Genomic DNA, 20,434 nt, shown 5'->3' with positions numbered 1-20,434 from the left:
GGTGGTATGGTCATGTTGACTTTTAAGGAGTAGTGCTGAAAGAGTTGACATGAGATCCCCCACTCAGTGGATACCTCTTTGAAGTTACTGATGTCACACGAGTAAGTCGTGGATAGACATTACTTTCTCTAAATTTGGGGTCCGAGAAGATGAGGAACATAAAACATTTAACCCAACTTGGTCTATTCAGGACGTGGTGTGGAGACTGTTCAAGTGTAGACTTGATAATAATTGTTACGCGATACTAAACTCAGACGAATTTCTCTTGAGAATACTATGGGTTGATGAGTCAGTCATCCTAACCTATAGTATCTGATAGATGGGATCAAAACTCTGGTACCTTTTATAGAACATGATCTATAGGTTTTTACCCTTAGTACACTCCTTTGGGATGGTTCTTAACCCGACTCCATGCTCGTGAATCGCAACAAACCCTTTGATTCTTAGTTGATCCGGTCAAGTCTTGTCAATATCAATGGAACTTGGGTGTTGATAAGGTGAAAATCATAATCCACCAAAATGGATGATTGATCTTGATGATGACTTGATCCATCCCTTGACATTTGTTTGTGTTTGCCTTGTGTCTAATTCCTTGTGTTGGATTGTTGCATTCATGCACACATGTGCATCATGACATTCATCACAGAAAATAATTTCAAGGAAACTAAGGTCTTGTTTGCAAATATTTTCAGGCCATGGATTGTGGACGAAGGAACTCTAAGAAATACAGTTTCAAATGTCCTGATTTGAAAGAGCTAAGGAAGTTGTCATCCTTTGTACTAGATCCCTTGAACTTCAAGCAACGTCATGGGGGACTTTTGTTTGTATTATCTACTGATGTGGTTGAAGGACTTTTGAGTGTTTTGGTTCAGTTCTATGACCCTCTTTATCAGTGCTTCACTTTTTTCGACTATAAGCTTGTACCCATGTTGGAGGAGTATGTTAATTCTTGGGCATATCCGTATATTACAAGGTACCTTTCAGTGGATTGGATGAGATCCTGAGATCTCATGTCATAGCTGAAGCTCTTCATCTGAAGAAATATGATATTGAAGCTCATTTGGTGAAGAAAGAAGGGATTCTTGGGTTGACTTATGAGTTTCTCATTGGTAGAGCTACTATTTTTGCTCAAGCCGGTAGTATGGATGTTTAAGGTATATATATATATATATATATATATATATATATATATATATATATGATACAAATTTTAAAAATATATTATTTTCTTAAAACATTGTTCAAAAGTCAAGAATGGATATATGTGTTTTTTTAATAAATAAATGGTATTTTTTAAAAATATTTAATTTAATAAATTTTAAAGTTAAAGTATATACATTAACTTTTTTAAATGATAAATTTAAGTCCTCGAAAATCTTTTTTTTAAATTTTTTTTGATGCATAATATATTTTAGGAAATAATCATGGAAAGTCTTTTTTTTAAGAAATATTTATTATAAAAACAGAGTAGTACATTGTTTCAAAATAATTATTAGTATTTTTTAGCTTTAAAAAATATAAAATATAAAATATAATTATTTTATATAAATGTGCAAAAAAAAAGTCAAGAACCGATATATTTATTTTTTTAATAAATAAATGGTATTTTTTTTTAAAATATTTAATTTAATAAAACTTTAAAGTTAAAACATATACATTAACTTTTTAAAATGATAAATTTAAGTCCTGGAAATTCTTTTAAATATTATTTTTTGATGCATAATGTTTTTTAGGAAATAATCATGGAAAGTCTTTTTTTTAAAGAAATATTTATTATAAAAACAGAGTAGTACATTGTTGCAAAATAATTATTAGAATTTTTTAGCTTAAAATAATATAAAATATAAAATATATTTATTTGACATAAATGTGAAAAAAAAGTCAAGAACGGATATATGTGTTTTTTTAAAAATAAATAAATGGTATTTTTTTAAAGATATTTAATTTAATAAAACTTTAAAGTTAAAGTATATACATTAACTTTTAAAATGATAAATTAAAGTCCCGGAAAGTCTTTTTTTAAATTTTTTTGATGCATAATGTGTTTTAGGAAATAATCATGGAAAGTATTTTTTTAAAGAGATATTTATTATAAAAACAGATGTAGTACATTGTTTCAAAATAATTATTAGTAACTTTTAGCTTAAAATAATATAAAATATAAAACATATTTATTTTACATAAATGTGCAAAAAAAAAAGTCAATGAACTTTACCACAATAGCTAATTCTATATATTACAAACTCGTAGCTGTTTTTCAAATGAGATTGAGTTGAAAACATTCCCAGAACTAAGTTATAAAAGTTAGGAAATCAAGCATTATTCATGAGAAAACAATGTCATCATCCATTTGTCACATGTTAATATCACTTCTTCTTTTTGTTTTTCTGCAACATACCCTTGCAATTAAACAGGCAAGCTTTTTCTGAATGTTACATTATTAATGAATCTGATATTCATATTTGACTGTTTAACGATAATTCATGTTTTTATTTTTTATCACAGTCCTATATTGTATATTTAGGATCACATTCTTTCGGTTCAAATCCTTCATTACTTGATTCTGAATCTGTCACAAACTCTCACTATGATTTACTTGGATCTTACCTTGGAAGGTACGTAACTACACCGCCTCAAAATTATGTGAATTAGATGGTGTGGTTCATATGAAATAATTTTTTTTATTCACAGTACTAAGAAGGCCGAAGAAGCAATATTTTACTCTTACAATAAATATATTAATGGCTTTGCTGCAATACTTGAAGAAGATGAAGCAACAAAGATTGCAAGTATGTAGTTATGTAATTAATTCATGGATTTATCTTACATATTACAAAAAAATTCTAATTGATGCTATACATTAATTTTTTTTTGTGAGTACAGAAGATCCAAATGTTGTATCAATGTTTTTAAATAAAAGATATGAACTACACACGACCCGATCGTGGAATTTCCTCGGGTTAGAGACCGGCAGTGGATTTGCTAACGATTCAGCATGGAAAAAATCATTGGGTGAAGACATCATTATTGGAAATTTGGACACTGGTAATAAAATATGAATTAATTGCAACAGTTTTAATTGGTGTGCTATGCCTCAAAATATTGATATTGTGAGTTATGATAGGTGTTTGGCCGGAATCCAAGAGTTTTAGTGATGAAGGGTATGGGCCAATTCCAAAAAAGTGGAAAGGAATTTGTCAAGTTGCCAAAGGAAATCCAGATAAATTTTATTGCAACAGGTCTTTTACTCTCAATAATTTCTTGTACATTTCACATAATATAACTTGACTGCTAATACATGATTTGATACATTTGTAGGAAACTCATAGGAGCAAAATATTTTTATAAAGGCTATCAGGCAGAGCCCGGAGTGGCAAATGTAACCTTCAATAGCGCACGCGACCTCAATGGTCATGGCACGCATACTTTGTCAACTGCTGGAGGTAATTTTGTTGCGGGAGCTAATGTATTGGGCTTCGGAAATGGAACAGCAAGTGGTGGATCACCGAAAGCTAGAGTTGCAGCCTATAAGGTCTGTTGGGAAGGATGTAGTGAAGCTGATATTTTGGCTGGTTTTGAAGCTGCCATAGGTGATGGTGTTGATGTTCTTTCTGTGTCCTTGGGTGGAGATTTTGCGGTAGAGTTTTTTTCAAGTGGTCTTTCCATAGGTTCCTTCCATGCAATTGCCAACAACATCACTGTTGTGACTTCGGGAGGAAATTCAGGACCTCATAAGGCGCCTGTAGTAAATGTCGAACCATGGACTATCACAGTTGCTGCTAGCACAATTGATAGAGACTTTGCAAATTATGTTATTCTTGGTAACAATAAAACATACAAGGTATATATGAATATAGCTACCCCATTTTGTGCGCTTCATTTTTAGTACTGCATGCTTAACACAATTGTTTCCTATGTTTATTTTTTAGGGAGCTAGTCTTTCAGAGTTGAACTTACCACCTAACAAGTTCTATCCATTAATTCTTGGTGCAGATGCCATGTTTGATGACAAGACATATTTGATTGATAATGCGTAAGAATATTTTTTTTTTCTTTTCTTTTCAAGTTTAAATTTCCAAATATTTAGGGTACATTCTAATCAATTTAATTTTTGTAGCATGCGTTGCAAAGAAGGATCTCTTGATCCAAAAAAAGTTAAAGGAAAAATACTTGTATGTCTTCGAGGGGTTACTGCTAGAGTTGACAAGGGTGTGCAAGCTTCTCGTGTAGGTGCTGTTGGAATGATATTGGATAACTCCGATCAGAAATATGAAGTTATAGCGGATCCTCATGTTCTTCCCGCTACACATGTTGCCGATAAATATGGCAATCTCATTGGTAATTACATCATGGAGACAAAGTAAGTGTTCTCATCATGTCTTTGATATTAAACACTCGATTATTCACACAGATAGAATTTTACATTTCATACATATATTGACTAGGTCTCCTGTGGCTTCCATTACTAAAGTTGAAACACAATTGGACATAAAGAACACTCCAATGATGGCTTCATTTTCCTCGAGAGGCCCAAATCCCCTTGACCGTTCAATCCTTAAGGTTTATTGAAACTGTCACAATTATTATTTACATTTTTTAAAAATGAATTTCGAATGTAATTGTATATTTATTCTCTAAATTTCAGCCTGACATCACTGCACCAGGCGTTCTCTAGCTACCTCTCCGACAAATCAACCATCTGATAAGCGTAGAATTCCTTTCGCTCCTGCGTCAGGAACTTCAATGTCATGTCCTCATGTTGCTGGACTAGTCGGACTGATTAAATCTCTTCATCCTGATTGGAGTCCAGCCGCTATCAAGTCAGCAATCATGACCACAGGTAATCAAATTAAATTAGATCATGGAATTCTTTTTAATAGCGCTATAAAAGCTCCGCTATTATTAGTTGGCTATCTATGAAAGCGCTTTTTAAGCGCTATTAAAATCCCGATTCATATGCTGTTTTATTTATAGAATTTACACTTTTTACAGCAACAACAAAAACCAACAACGGAGTGGATATAATGGATTCATCACATGATAAGGCAACTCCTTTTGAATATGGTGCGGGGCACATTCAACCTAATCTCGCGGTAGATCCTGGCCTTGTATACGACCTTAACGTTACTGATTATTTGAACTATTTATGTAGTCGCAAATACACCAGTGATCAACTTAAAGTGTTCTACGGAAAGCCTTACACTTGTCCAAAATCTTTTAGTTTGGCAAACTTCAATTATCCATCCATCACAATTCCTGAAATTAAAACTGGACAGTCTTTGAGTGTGACTCGAACGATTACCAATGTTGGATCCCCAGGTGAGTATATAGCGGAGATTCAGGAACCCCCATATTTTCTAGTCACAGTTCAGCCAAAGATATTAAGATTTACACATAAGGGTGAAAAAAGAGAGTTCAAGGTTACATTCACAAAGAAGTCAGGGGATGTATCTTTTACTTATTATTCCTTTGGGAAGCTGATTTGGACCAACGGAAAGCATCGTGTTGGGACTCCTATTACAGTAACGTTCCAAGATTAGGTTGATATTTCATGCACTTTGATAGAGTTGTGCCTCTCTTTTGATACCGCTTTCAATAAAGGGACATGTTTGTGTTAAGGTTGTTTTAAGGTTATGAAAATGATATCATTCTTCTTTTAATGTTATTTTTACGATGACTTGAATTATATCATTCAATGTTTTTAAAATGGGATCGGATGTTAAATCGGTGAAATTTTTTATTTAAGATTTAATTTGTTCAATCAGTTAAATTTACGGTAAAACAATTTATTAAATTAATTAATAATTTAAAATTAAATTTATAGATATGACATACACAGTTATAAGTTCACAATTTAATAATATTTTTTAAAAATTTATTATAAATTTAATACAACAATATCAACAGTTGTGATTATACTTTAAGATGGAATTGAGCATGAGATGATAGGTATAAAATATTTTGTTCTAACCCGTGTTACGGGGCAAGATGTCTTTCTGATGTGTATGACACCTTCGTGGTTGTGGTTTTAATTCAAATATCCGATAATTGTAGGTGGGGTTTAGAAGGGTCTTACAACGACGACAACAGTAATGGAGAATTTGTACATATCGAAAATGTGACGAGAGGCTCAACAAAGAAGAATTCGAGTTTACTAACTCAGGGAGAAAAAGGGTGGTGGTTCTAAGTCTTGAGAAACTCCTTCATTTGCTGGAGAAGAATGAGTTCATTTCGTTCGCTAGGGCGCAAAATATGAATCAGACGAAACATTATAATTCTGAAATAATAATAAATGTTTTTAGAGTTTTTATCTCGTTTATCTTCAACAACCGAGGGATAATATCCGACGTAAATTGTATAAAAAAATAAACACACATTTTTAATTGTAAATAAAACATAAAGTTGCAGGAGATGGGAATCGAAACCTCAAACATTGAATAATATTTTATGTTGATTTTCCTCAAAAACTGAGCTAAAAGATTTTATATATATATATATATATATATATATATATATATATATATATATATATATAATATATATATATATATATATATATATATATATTATATAATATATATATATATATATATATATATAATATATATATATATAGGTGGCAAAACAGATCGGGGCCCGCTGGGCCGTCCGGTGCACCCGCCAAAAAATGATAGGTTGGGTTGGGATTTTGAGTCCACCTAACTGTTTCGCCCGTGCATCCAATACCCGCGGACGAAATACATAATGGGGCGGGGTTGATTCGCTATCCCGTTAAAATAAATTGAAAAAATAACTACCTAAAAAATGTCCATGACCCATTTTAAAAAAAAAAAGGTTTATAGTCTAATAATATTATCCATTAAAAAAAATTACAAATGAGTAAAAGATCTAAATTTTTCTCACAACATCAATAGTATTGTAGAAATCCTTTTCACACTATCGTCGTCTTGCTAGCGATGAATCTCTTTCAACCTCCACTCTGGATTCTTCTTTCATACATTATTTATTACATACATTGTCTATTACTGTAATTGATTGTCTATTACTGTAATTGATTGTCTATTACTGAAATTGATTGTCTATTAAAATCTATTCTTCTTTATTACATACTGTGCCTATTCCGCAAATTGCATACAGTAATAGACAATTTCAGCTTTAATAGTATATTACAAAATTGATTCTAAAACTTGATTTTATAAAAACAAAAGAGTAATATATATAATATATATATTATATAATATATATATAATATATATATATATATATATATATATATATATATATATATTATATGAGTTTTGAGTTGATTGGGGAATAGAGAAGAAGATTTTTACCGTTACTCTGGATAATGCTTCTGCAAATGATGTCCTACAACAAACTTTGAAGAGTCAATTAGCCTTGCAAAATTGGCTGTTATGTAAAGGGGAGTTCTTTCATGTCCGTTGTTTTGCACATATCTTAAATCTAATTGCGCAAGAGGGTCTTAAAGTAGCTTATGGTGCTTTGCAAAAGATTAGAGAAACCATTACGCATGTGAATATAGTTATCTACTAGTTTTTTAATATTTTTTTCTAACCATTTAATTTATTTCATTGTTTTATAATGTAGATGGAAATGGAGATGACAACGAAGATGAAAACGAAGGTTCAACTTGTTCTAAAAGTGTATCTAATATTTTTGACCTTGATGATTAGATGTTAGTTTGAGTGTTTCACTCTTATTTTGTTAGGCGATGTTATTATGTTTTTGGTTGGTTAAACTTAAACTTTGGTGTTGTACTTAATACTTATTATGATTTTGATTGGTTGAACTTAAACTTTGGTTGCTTGATGGTTAAATGTTAATGATTGCTTGATGGTTTAACTTAAATATTTATTTTGGTTTGTTGAAATTTAAAAGTTAATACTTGTTGATGATTCTACTTCTATTTTAAATAAATACTTGTTGGAGGTTCTATTCTTGGCGGACTTTAAGCGGGACGGGCGGCCCGTTTTGCCACCTCTCTCTCTCTCTCTCTCTCTCTCTCTCTATCTATCTATCTATCTATCTATCTATCTATCTATCTATCTATCTATCTATATATATATATATATATAATATATATAATATATATATATATATATATATATATATATATATATATATATCGCATTTCAGATCATTTAACATCGATTTTTCAATAACTTTATCATAAAATATAGTATTTGTAATAGTACCACCACAAAATAAATTTATTTAAATTTATAGAATAAATAAAAGATATACAAATTCAACATTGCCTAAACTAAAATGAATGAATTTGTAAACAAATCCGTACCATCCAATTGAATAGTATTAGATACAAATTCAAAACATCCGGTTTAATAGCATAAAACAATAAGGGTCTGTTTGGATCTCTTCTCAATTTTAGTTTTTAAAATCTGTTTTACAAATCTATTTTATAAATTTGTTTTTGGGAAAATAAAATAAAAATAATTCATTTGGTTATTCAATTTTTGAAAACTGTTTTGAAAATTAAAAAGTGAAAAAATATGTTTGATAGTATAATTGGTAAAAACGGTTTTTTTAAAATAGGACAATATAGCTTGTTTGATAATCTATATTTTAAAAATCTATTTTACTAAATAAAAATAATTGTGATATATCTTTTGAAAATATTAAAATTCAGCTAATATATATTTAAGTTTATTAAAATATTTTTAATAATTAATAAAAAAATATACAATTCACTTAATATATAAAAATTATATTTGAGTGTTGGTTTATTCACTTAACGAGGATTAATTAAAGAGAGAATAATTGAGAGTGGAAATTTTAATTTTCATTAACAATATATGAGGATTGACAATAGATTGAGAGTGAAATATTACAATTAAAAAATATTGCAAGTAATTACTATAATCCGATTAGTATTTTTTTTCCAGCTTACCTCAATTGAAAATTAAAAGTAAAAAATGAAAATTAAAAATCAAAACATATTTTGATAGTTTGAGTTTTTTAGATTTTAAAACACTGAATTTTAAAAATATTTTTAGAAATAGTTTTGAGAAACAAATATATCAAACAAGTTTTTTGTTTTTTAATTTTAAAAAATCATAAAATTGTTTTTCAAAACCTTTAGAAATGGGCCCTAAATGTATAGAATTGTGACAAACTCAAGTGGCAAAACTATTGATACTTGTGTATACGTAACATTGACCCACAAAATTATGAATGAAAACACTGTAACAGGACCGGAAATCAAACAACATATCTAATCAAAATGAAGAGATTATAGAGAAACACGAATGAAAAATTGGTTACATGTGAATGTCTTTTATTTAATTATAACAAGAGAGAAACAAAGTAAAGCGGTGATTTCAGACCAAATATATGATTCTAAATCATCCTTATTAGATGAATAGGAAAGAAGTAAGAGAAAAGTTAGACAGAAGCATAAACTTGTAGAATATTTATTGTACTGATTACATCGCATCCTTGGGCCTTAACGGATAAACATGCAATTTGGTTAAACCAACATCCAAACTCTGCAATATAAAAAATGGATGATACATCAAATCCTTGTAAGAACTCAAACATATCTATATATTATAAAACATGTTAAGTTAAGATCCTTACATGACCATTAATAGCAGCAATGACATTATTCATATCAGACTCATTGTTCATTATAATATAGGCCCTTGATTTACCAGACCTCGCCTTAAAATTTATCTCAATATCTTCAACTTTACCATGTCTACTGAACATGTCTGCCAACCTATCCTCGAGCAAGTTCTCAACGCAGATAATATTCGGTGATGATGAACTATATGCACGAGGATATGTTGGCTTCTTCGGCTCTTCTCTGATTGGTTCCTCCTTACTAACACTCAACAATTTTCCATCAAGTTCCTGTCACACAAATTAAACAAGAATTGTTAATGTTAATGTTAATATTAATCAATCAAACCACATAACACATGAATAAATATAAACAGGAAAACTTACATAGCCACTGAACTTGTTCATAGCCTTCAACTGTACTCATGGTTATACATCCAAAGGTTTGGTCCGGAGTATCACCATATTTTATCTGAAATTATAATTTATTCCACAAAATCAACCTATCCTTAATAATACACAATTATACTCTATGATATGGAATTGAAAAGATAATGACTCACTTCAACACCCTGTACGTTCCCGACCTCCCCAAAAAGTTTAAACAGTGTCCCAAGTAGTTCAAGCTCAGGAGGCAAATTACTGACGAAGATATTCGAATTTTCAGGGATCGACATAGGCACAGCTGAATGAGTGGTTTGAGAAGTGAAGTAGAAGGGAGCACGACACTATGGTCTATGGCTGTGCTGTGAAATAATGAGTAGATATATATAATTGAATTGATTGAACAAGTGGGAGGGTTTTATCTTGGAATTAGTGGTGACAAAATTATACAATAATTGAAAACATAAATATTGCAGATATCATATCAGAATCATATAAGAAATGATTGTTTAAAGGATCAGTTTGTAGATAAGGAGGTGGTGGGTCTAGCCAGCGCTGCATGCATGGTATGGGCCAAGATACATTATTTGACTTTGAGGCTCATCATGGAAAACGTGAAGATCAAGATGTGGAGGTCATTCATAGAGAGAGAGAGAGGCTATGGTGAAAAAGATTCTATATATGGTGAAAATTAATAAAACAAGAAAAGGTGGTGAGGATGACCAAAAAGGGGTGGAGATAGTGGCAGCGCAATGGAGGTTATGGTTATAGTAGTTGCTCTATTTTTTTGTTTAGCTCATAAATTTGGTTAGGAGAGGCCAAATCTACTTTTGAAAATATTAGTTAACTTCACTCATGTGTACTCTTTTCCTTCTGGAGTGGTTATCAGATCTTAAAGGGGTTGGCTCGAGAGACTCTTGTGTTTTATATGATCAGACTATAATAGTCATGTTTGGAAATTGTATCTTGTTAGGTCCATGGATAACTCCTTGTCTAGTTTGAGAATTCTATGTTGCATCTGACCGAATAGTAATTTGAGTGTCTTCTCTTTGGTGTGACTTGTTATTTATATGGAAGTTGTAATTAGTTTTAGGGATATCTCCCTTGTTTCTTTGCTTTGGTGCTTCTGTTCAATTATTTATCGAACCTTTACCTTTATTCTCTTGCTTTGGTGGTTGTTTTCCCTTTTGTCAACTCTTTGATTGGTTTGTGTTATCCGGTAGAAAGTCACCTATTGTGTCTGTTTTTCAGGTTATATGTTGTATTCTCTTAACAATATATATATATATATATATATATATATATATATATAATAATATATATTATATAATATATATATATATATATATATATATATATAATTATATATATATATATATTATATATATATATATATATATATATAAAATTCATTTTAACTATAAATTTTAGTGCCTCTTTATATATACATTTTTGTTCCTGATAAATACTTTTAGATAATGTCATAGAAGCAAGTTAAGTGAGACCATAAATGTAATGAAAATGGGGTGTTCTTGATTGCTTATGTTGTTGTGCGCTCTTTCCTTGTTCCTCAATGGAGATTCATTTTATACCCATCTTACTTCCTAAGATCATTAAGAAGTGTCCTCTCAAGTTTCGTGATTAAATAATGATCATAACGTCTGTCGTCCTCATCATTATCATGTAACGTCCTCTTTAATATTTTATGTAACTCCCATGCAACCATGGTACTATCCTATAGATGTTAAACCGATTATACACACCGTCCGAAAATATGTCTCTGAGAACCATACAACCCTGACTCCTACTTATCTCATATGTAAATCGGTACTTGTTACTTTCTGCAAGTACCCGACATACCGACTTTTCCATACTCGGCCCCAATGACTTATAACTCGACTTTGAGAATTTCGGGATATACATAAGTCACTCGATCACAAGGCCCAACGAGATGAATTGTTCAGACAGAAAGTCTCGGAATTCTTTCTCCTTGAATGGGTCATACCTCCATCCGATTTGGTTTAACCCAACGGTCACCTTGTGATCCACTAACGTGTGAAAATGGGTTTTTCAAGAGTAATGATGATGACCGTATTGTCATATATCCTTCTCTCCTTGTCATGATGACTCTTATTGGGAAGCCAATTGCCATCATGTCTCTAATTCGATAGGGTTTCCTAACCTTTTTAAATTTCTTTCCATAAAACCCCAACTTTCGTTGTTTCTTTGCTCATCATTTTCGACCCTCGTTCCCATTTCTTTAAGATTATTGTCCAGGTTTTTGCGCCTTCTTCCAGTTGCTTGGAAGCACGAATCTTAGGTATTACTTGTTTGCCTTACTTATTCCTACACTACGCCAAAAACTGGAATAGACAGCGCCCCTTAGAGGGCGCTTTATTACAAAAGCGCACTCTAAAGTGAAGAGAAAAAATAAGGAGCATACTATTAGAATAGACAGCGCACTTTAGAGGGCGCTTTTGTAACAAAGCGCACTCTAAAGTGAAGCGAAAAAATAATGAGGAAATGGAGGGACACCAATAGAGGACGCTTTATTGAAAGCGCCCTCTAAGGGTAACCTTAGAGGGCGCTTCTAAAAAAGCGCTCTCTATGTCCATGTACATTTCCAGTTTATAAGGCGCTTTTGGAAAGCCTTAGAGAGCGCTTTTAGAAGCGCCCTCTTAGGCCCCCCTTTAGAGGGCGCTTTTGTAACAAAGCGCCCTCTAAAGTGAAGCCAAAAAAAAAATGGAGGGACAACAATAGAGGGCGCTTTTGTGAAAGCGCCCTCTAAGGTTACCCTTAGAGGGCGCTTTTGAAAAATCGCTCTCTAAGTCCATGTACATTTCCAGTTTAGAAGGCACTTTTGGAAAGCCTTAGAGAGCGCTTTCAGAAGCGCCCTCTTAGGCCCCCTTTAGAGGGCGTTTTTTTTAAAAAAAGCGCCCTCTAAGGTCCCCTTTAGTAAACATTAAAATTATAACATATACTGCATGTCTCTTTATTTTCCCTCTCTATAAGCTATTTCGTTTACGTAACTGGGTTTTCTCTCAACTGCGATTACTCTCGTCCTCCGTTCGTTCTCCCTCCCTCACCGTCATCGTCGCCGTTCGTTCTCCCTCCCTCACCGTTCACGTTCACTGCGTTAACCTCTTCCACCGTCACTGTTCACTTTCTTCTCCATCGTTACCGTCACCTTTAAGGTATTTCTCTTCTCCATCGTTACCGTTCACTTTCTTCATGTGTTTGATTAGGGCATTTTCTAAACTTAGTTTTTCATTTTGTGCATTATGTTGATTAATGTTGTTTAGGGCAAACTGAGTTTTTATTTCTGATTGAAAACTGATATATTTGAAGTGTGTTTGAGCTTGTGCTTGGAAGTTTGATGATTATGGATGCAAGTTTGTTCATGTTCCAAACACCATAAGTTTGCATTGGTCTTTTGCATGCAGTAGGTGTGTGTGAGTAAATGTGTATGCAGTAAGTTTGTGCATGCAGTAAATGTGTTCACGTATTGAATCATTGTCTTACTTGGGTCTTATTGAATCATTTCTATATTACAGATAAAATGGCTAACCAAGACGATACCCATGCCGCGAATGAATCACGTAATAATGTTGAAAAAGAAATCAAACGAGGATTGACTGTTATGAAGTCAATCATTCGTGCAAGAGACAAGGGTGTAAAATTTGAAGTACATTGGAGTGCTGAAGACCAACTAATTGAGCCTAACAGTTCAATGTTGGCAAGTTACATTGGTTTCCTTGTTCGCCAACATATTCCGATTACATGTGATAATTGGAGAAGTCCGGACTTGAAGGTTGGCAAGGAAAAAATATGGTCGGAGATACAGGTACTTACCATATATTGTTATATGTTTTTTTTGTTGACTATTTGTTAACCATATATTGTTATAATATTACTTTATAATAACACACTCCATTTGTATGTTTTTTAGAGATCATTTCACATCGATGAAAGCCGGCAAAAATATTGTATTCAATTGGCCAGAAAAAGACTCTGAGGATTTCGATCCTTTTTGTGCAACAAATTTCTCAAGGATGAGGAAGGAAAATTTGTTGAAGGAGAACGGCCAATGAAGTATGCCGAGATTATTTCAGCCGATGAATGGGATAACTTTGTCGCCAAACGAAGAAACGAAAAATTCCATGTAATGTCTATTAATTATGGTATTATACAATTGTTAAGTTACTTGGTTCTAATATGCCTTAAACTTTTTTATCCAGGAAGTAAGCGACATAAATAGGAAAAGGGCATCAAAACCCGCGTATCCGTACAAAAAAGGGCGTACGGGTTATGCACGGTTACAACAAAGAATTGTGAGTATATTCAAATGCTATGAGCTTATACATTGTCACAATATGTTATAATTGATGATCTTATAATCTAATTCAATGTGTAGCTAGCCGAGGAGAAAAGTGACGCAACATCTCTTCCGGACCACGTATTATGGAAGGCTGCTCGGGTTGGGAAGGATGGGGCTGTCGTTGAAGCGGTCCAAAATGTTTATGACGAATGTGTAAGTATATGTAACATTATTTCTTTAATTATATCGAAAATTTTGTTAGACATATAATTCATTTTTAATCTCCTCTAATAATATTTCAGGAGACTTTATCCCAAACCGTACCTTCAACCGAGGTCCAGGATTGCAGGAGCGTACTTAGTCGAGTACTAAATGTTCCTGAGTATTCCGGTCGTGTGAGGGGTAAGGGTTTTGGTGTGACTCCGTCGTCATTTTATAAAAAAACCAAACAAAAAATCCTACCAACAAAGAGGTGATGGAGACCTTGGCGGAGTTAAGGGCACAAGTACTCCAACTGCAAAACGAGAATGCAAGGTATAGAGAGGAAAGGTGCGCTTCCGAGGCAAAAGATACTAGTGACCGAGCTAGTATCAATCATCAACCGAAATTTCCCGAGGTAATTATATATGTTATTATGAAATTAAAATAGCACTTTTTTACTTGACACATATACAAGTTAACAATAACATTTATTATTGGTTTAGGGCATTTCACCTTGTCAGCTGTATCTATCGTCACCAACTTATCGCATGGTTGGCAAGGGAAAAGTGCACAATACTTCGGGTGAATTACTTCACCATAATCCCCTCCCGGTGGGATTTATGAAAGTTTCGGTTGACCTCGTATTAGATACGGACGCCCGTCTACCATTACCCGACGTTGTTTCAGAGACAACGTTGATGCGAGATGCAGTCGGATCCTTTGTTGGTTGGCCGTCAGATCTAATTTTCCCTGATGCCGAGGTATATATGTTCTAAATGATTATGAATATTTAGTATTCACATTTCAATTCAGCTACAATTATGATATTTAATCAATCCTTATTACATGGTAATGTTAGACTCCTACAAGACCCACCCCTAAAGCTGGTAAAGGGATTTCAAGACGCATCGAGTCAGTTGCATCTCAAAAAGAGGTACAAATATATATACCCATTGAATTATATACACAACGATTCTTTTGCATCACAAAAAGTAATGATTTATTTTATATGAATTTTTAGGTTCCCGGTCGAAAGTTGAAAAGCGATGGTAAGGATATTCCAACGAAGGATATTCCAACGACGGCCGGGACAAAATCTCAAATTATGATGCGTCTTGAGAAAATGGTGGAAGAGTCCGATATTATGGACGGGTCCATTCGTAGTATAGATTTTGATGAAGGTGTTTTCGGAAAAGCTCATTTCGAAATAATTGCAAAGGAGGACATGCAACAACTTTTTGAGCACGACGAATTGGGCATCGCTATCATTCATACATACATATGGTACTCCGATCAATCTATAATTTACTTAGTTGAACAATTTATTTACACATTTCAATGAGTAGTCTAATATTTATTATGTTTCTATTTAAGGTATATGTATGACAAATTGATGCGGGGAACTGAATTGTGTAACCGTTTCAATTTTATTGCTGCTTCCCGTGTCAACGCAACGTTAATATCGAAAAATCCAACATCCGTAAAGAATGATCTAGTCGATAGATTCATGGCGGCCGGCGATAATACTACACGCAGTTTGTATTTTTTACCGTTTAATTCTGGCAACGAGTTAGATTTTCTTTCTAATAATTTCATTCTAATCTATGTATATCTTTTACGTAGAAAATTTCATTCATCTAAATTTTTGTTTTATTTTACAGTGGTCACTGGGTGTTGGTTGCTATGGATCTTTCGAGACTAATAGTGTATTATCTCGATTCGTTATCGGGTGATTGGAGTAAATATTCGGGTTTGAAGAAGACGGTTGACACGTAAGTGAAATTCCCCTAAATATTCGTGTGTATTTCTATATTTAATTATGTCTGTCAGATTGATCTCAATATACGTTTTTATTTTGTTAGGGCAATAATAAAATTTAGATCGAAAAAGAATTACCGCATTAGGAAGGACATTACCTGGGTCAGAGTTCAGGTATATATTAAGTATCTTATTTTTGCTTATAATAGTGTTTGTTTTTTTGCTTATAATAGTGTTTGTAAGAAATTAACTATATATATATTGTTTGTTTTTCTGTGTAGTGTCCTCAGCAAAATAATTCGGTCGATTGCGGATTTTTTGTATTGAGATTTATGAGAGATATCATTGCGTTGAATCGTATAGACATCCCAAAATGGTATGGAATAATAACTTAGGGTTTATTTTAATATTATCGGATAACTCATCTAATTTGTTACTAAATCATGAATATGTTTTATTCTCTTAATTGTAGTACTTTGAGGAATACAAATCTTACTCAAGAGCTCATTTGGATGAAATGAAGGATGAATTGTGTCAATTCATTGTTGATCAAAGAATCATATAGCTAGGTTGTATATTGTTGTACATATATGTATGGAATGTTGTTGTTGTATGCTGTTGTTGTATATATGTTGTATATTGTTGTTGTACTTTTACTAAATCATGAATATGTTGTTGTATATTGTTGATCAAAGAATCATATATTAATGTTGTATATATGGAGGATTAATGTTGTATATAAATGGATTCATGTTGTATATATCGATGGATTAATGGTGTATAACATTGGATTAAAGGATGAAATCAATATGAATTTTACACTTTTGCAGCATGCGAACAGGTTACCAATTAAATATCCACTGTTTTTCAAACAAATTTTTTTAAAATAACTAACACTTTAGAGGGCGCTTTCTGTAGGAAGCGCCCTCTAAACACTTTACATTGAGAACTTTAGAGGGCGCTTTGTCCAGAAAGCGCCCTCTAAACATTTTACATTGACAACTTTAGAGGGCGCTTTCTGCAGAAAGCGCCCTCTAAAGTGTTAGTTATTTTAAAAAAATAAGCGCCCTCTGAACACTTTACATTGACAACTTTAGAGGGCGCTTTTTCCAGAAAGCGCCCTCTAAACACTTTACATTGACAACTTTAGAGGGCGCTTTTTCCAGAAAGCGCCCTCTAAGGTGTCCCTTTATGGACCACTCCAGAGGGCGCTTTTTTCATAAAGCGCACTATAATGTGGCCCTTTAGACAGCGCTTTCTCTAGGAAAACAAAGCCCTGTCTTTACCTATGCCAGCGCCACTTTAGAGGGCGCTTAAAAGCGCTGTTATAGGCCAAAATAAGCGCCCTCTTTTCCCTTATTTGGCGTAGTGCTACTTACTTATTTTATCATGGTTATAATATGTGAGTGTGGTGATTCATGGAATGTAATGATTCTCCTAAATTCCCGAGAGAGAAGTAAGCTCTGGGATGCATGCATGAAAGAATGTGGGGGCCATCCAGGACAAACAGAATTTGATCATATCATTAAGGAAGTTTATGGTGACATTTCTTCACCTTGCAGTGAAACTGATTTGGAATCTTCTTCATCAGGTTTTGTGGACATTGTGATAGAGATGACAGAGTCTTTTATTGACAAGGAAGTCATAAGCTACGACCACAACATAATCGATGGTAATGACATTTCAAAACACCGATATAACAAGTAGATTTATTCAACCGGGAATGAAGAAGATGTCGTGTTAGAACCTTGTGTAGTTGGTGAAATACTTTGTATCACTCGACCAAGAGGAGTATCAGAAGAATATTTTTATTTCTATTCAGAGGTAATTGAGGATTTTAAGATTCATATCCCCTTTATTGATTTTGAATATGATCTCATTAAAACCCTAAATATCGTCCTTTCTCAATTACATCCAAATGGTCGGGGCTTTATTAAAGCCTTTGAACTTGTTTGTGAGGCAGTGAACATAATCCCCATTTTAGGTTTGTTCTTTTCATTCTTTGAGCTAAAAAGGAAGGACAAAGGAGGTTGGGCTTCCCTTAGTGGAATCCTAGGGAAACATTTCCTCCAGGATTATACTACCAACTACAAAGGCTTCAAAGATAAATTTCTTTGGATAAAAAGTGGGAAAAGGTGCCTCAAAGTTATGTATGCGTTGGATGGGGGCCATCGCTTCCCGATTTACTGGATGGATAACCAACTTCTGGTGTCCGGCTTTGACTATGACAAGTTAGATGCTTTGGAAATCCGAGCCTTAGCTATTCTAGATGCCTTCAGAGTAGTAAAGGTCAAGGATTTACTAAACATGGTCGATGATCCGGAACAAATATCTAACTTCTTGGGTAATGTTTATATGTCTCTCACTATACTCTGGTGATGTTTTTACGTCACTTCTCTAAACTTATTTGCTCATTCCTTTCCAACTAAAATGACAAGCCTTAAGCTGACAAAACATAAGAAGCTGATGAATGAAGTGAGGGCGGGGAGAATAATTTGCCTTTAATATTTACTTGTCCGATACTAAAACTCGGGCCCAAGGAAAGTAGATGTTGAGAAGGCAGCCTCAGGCGTTTCAGATCCCCAAGCTATTCCCATTCCCCCTCCCGGAGGTTCAAATTTTAGTTCTTCTAAGAAGATGAAAACTTTGATGGGTGACTATCGTACCTCGATAAATGAGAACACGACATCGTGGAGTGCAATCGCATGCTCGCGGTATGGACTGAACAGAGTCGCCACCAAACTTTATTTATTCCCAAAGAGGGGAAGGGAAAATATCGATAAAACCCCTAAAAGAAAGGATAAGATATGGTCATCCTAACCAATATCAGGGTTCTAGAGTCGGTTACGCTAGGGGAAGGTATTAGCACCCCTCACATCTGTTGTACTCAACGAGAACCGTTAAGTTAGTATCGAATTGAATGTTAGCTTATGTTATTTTGTGATCTTCTTCTTATTTGGGATAAAAAAAGAGATAAGATAAATGTTTTTGAATTTTGATTTAATGAGAAAGGACCTAAAAAGGTTGTATTATTAGGGGGCGGAAAGAAATTAAACTTAAATTTTATATTAATGAGTCTGACAAGATTTCGCAATCCTGCTCCTATGTATCTCCAGGTGGAATAGAGAATTCAAGACTTACGTAGTTCTGGATAAAAAATATTTGTTTGTCGATCGATTTTATCAAAAGCTATCTTGTATTAATCGACGAAAAATATTGTTTTACCCAAAACAAGTGAGGAGCGGGCGTTTGCATCACATTGAATGGATTTACAAATCAATATTCACAGGAAAATGTCACTTATCTCAACTCAACGATTGTGGATGAAGATTGATTTGCATCATCTTAAAAGAAAATGTATTTCATTTTTGAAAAGGTTTTTGAGATTGCACGGCGGAGAGAAAAAAAGAGTTTCATGTGTTTGTTGTATTTTGAGTGAATGATGAATGCTCGATGAGAATGAGACATAAGTCTCGGGATCAATCATTTAGGGTTCTAACAGAATGGTAGGTTCCAACCGTCTTTATCCTTTTTCATTCAAAATTAATTAAAAAAATTGTTTGATAGACAATGAACGCTCGATAAATCGGTTAAAAATTGACCAATTGTACTTTCAGCTTTCATCCATGCAATGACACAATGACACGTATAACTTAATTATGTTTTCCTCATTTCAAATACATTTTTCCCTCATTCTAGATTTTTTGTTTCACTTAACCACCATTCTAAATCCCTAGTATGTTTTATTCTATACACTTTTATAAATTACTATTTGGTTCTATTATTTCAATTTTAAATCTGTACTGCCATTGAATTTATAAAATTTCACATTGATTTAAAAATAATTGTTTTTATGAAATAATAAACCAAATTTAATTATTTATTGTTATTGAAAATATTAATTATCCTCTTTTTAAATATTAATACTAAATTGTGTTACACAAGTCTCTAATAAAATTGTCACAAAAATATTTAAAAATTAATCTATAAAAATGATACTTTTAAAAAATTTAGGAGGGTTTATATGTATATAAAATGTTTATTTATTAATCTTCTTTTTCAAAATGTATAAATATTTAAAATATTTTTTATTAAATTGAGAAAAACTTCATACTCGTATAGGTACTGTTTCAATTCACTATGGAAATTAAAGAATTATCTTCAGGATTA

The 20,434-nt window shown here is 32.9% G+C and overlaps 1 protein-coding gene and 1 pseudogene across 1 annotated transcript; one reads left to right on the top strand and one right to left on the bottom strand.

The window, feature by feature from the left end:
• Positions 1-2,269: 2,269 nt before the first annotated feature.
• Positions 2,270-5,660, top strand: LOC127074003 (subtilisin-like protease SBT5.3; annotated as a pseudogene).
• Positions 5,661-9,288: 3,628 nt separating this feature from the next.
• LOC127074002 (28 kDa ribonucleoprotein, chloroplastic) lies at positions 9,289-11,026 on the bottom strand. Its single transcript, XM_051015256.1, has 4 exons — positions 10,167-11,026; positions 9,991-10,075; positions 9,619-9,894; positions 9,289-9,527 (listed from the first exon to the last, which is right to left on the bottom strand). The coding sequence occupies exons 2-4, from the start codon at positions 10,009-10,011 to the stop codon at positions 9,465-9,467; spliced, it is 360 nt and encodes a 119-aa protein (XP_050871213.1). The 5' UTR covers positions 10,012-10,075; positions 10,167-11,026; the 3' UTR covers positions 9,289-9,464.
• Positions 11,027-20,434: the final 9,408 nt, after the last annotated feature.

The sequence above is a fragment of the Lathyrus oleraceus genome, chromosome 4 (assembly GCF_024323335.1).
Source record: "Lathyrus oleraceus cultivar Zhongwan6 chromosome 4, CAAS_Psat_ZW6_1.0, whole genome shotgun sequence".
NCBI lineage: Eukaryota > Viridiplantae > Streptophyta > Magnoliopsida > Fabales > Fabaceae > Lathyrus > Lathyrus oleraceus.
This window is presented reverse-complemented; position numbering and strand designations above follow the sequence as displayed.

Bases quoted from the DNA above. Each gene is read 5' to 3' on its own strand.
- LOC127074002 (XM_051015256.1), bottom strand. From the start codon at position 10,011: ATGAACAAGTTCAGTGGCTAT. The intron at 9,895-9,990 runs GTAAGTTTTCCT...TTTGTGTGACAG, and splicing joins TGAACAAGTTCAGTGGCTAT to GAACTTGATGGAAAATTGTT. The intron at 9,528-9,618 runs GTAAGGATCTTA...TTTATATTGCAG, and splicing joins TTGCTGCTATTAATGGTCAT to AGTTTGGATGTTGGTTTAAC.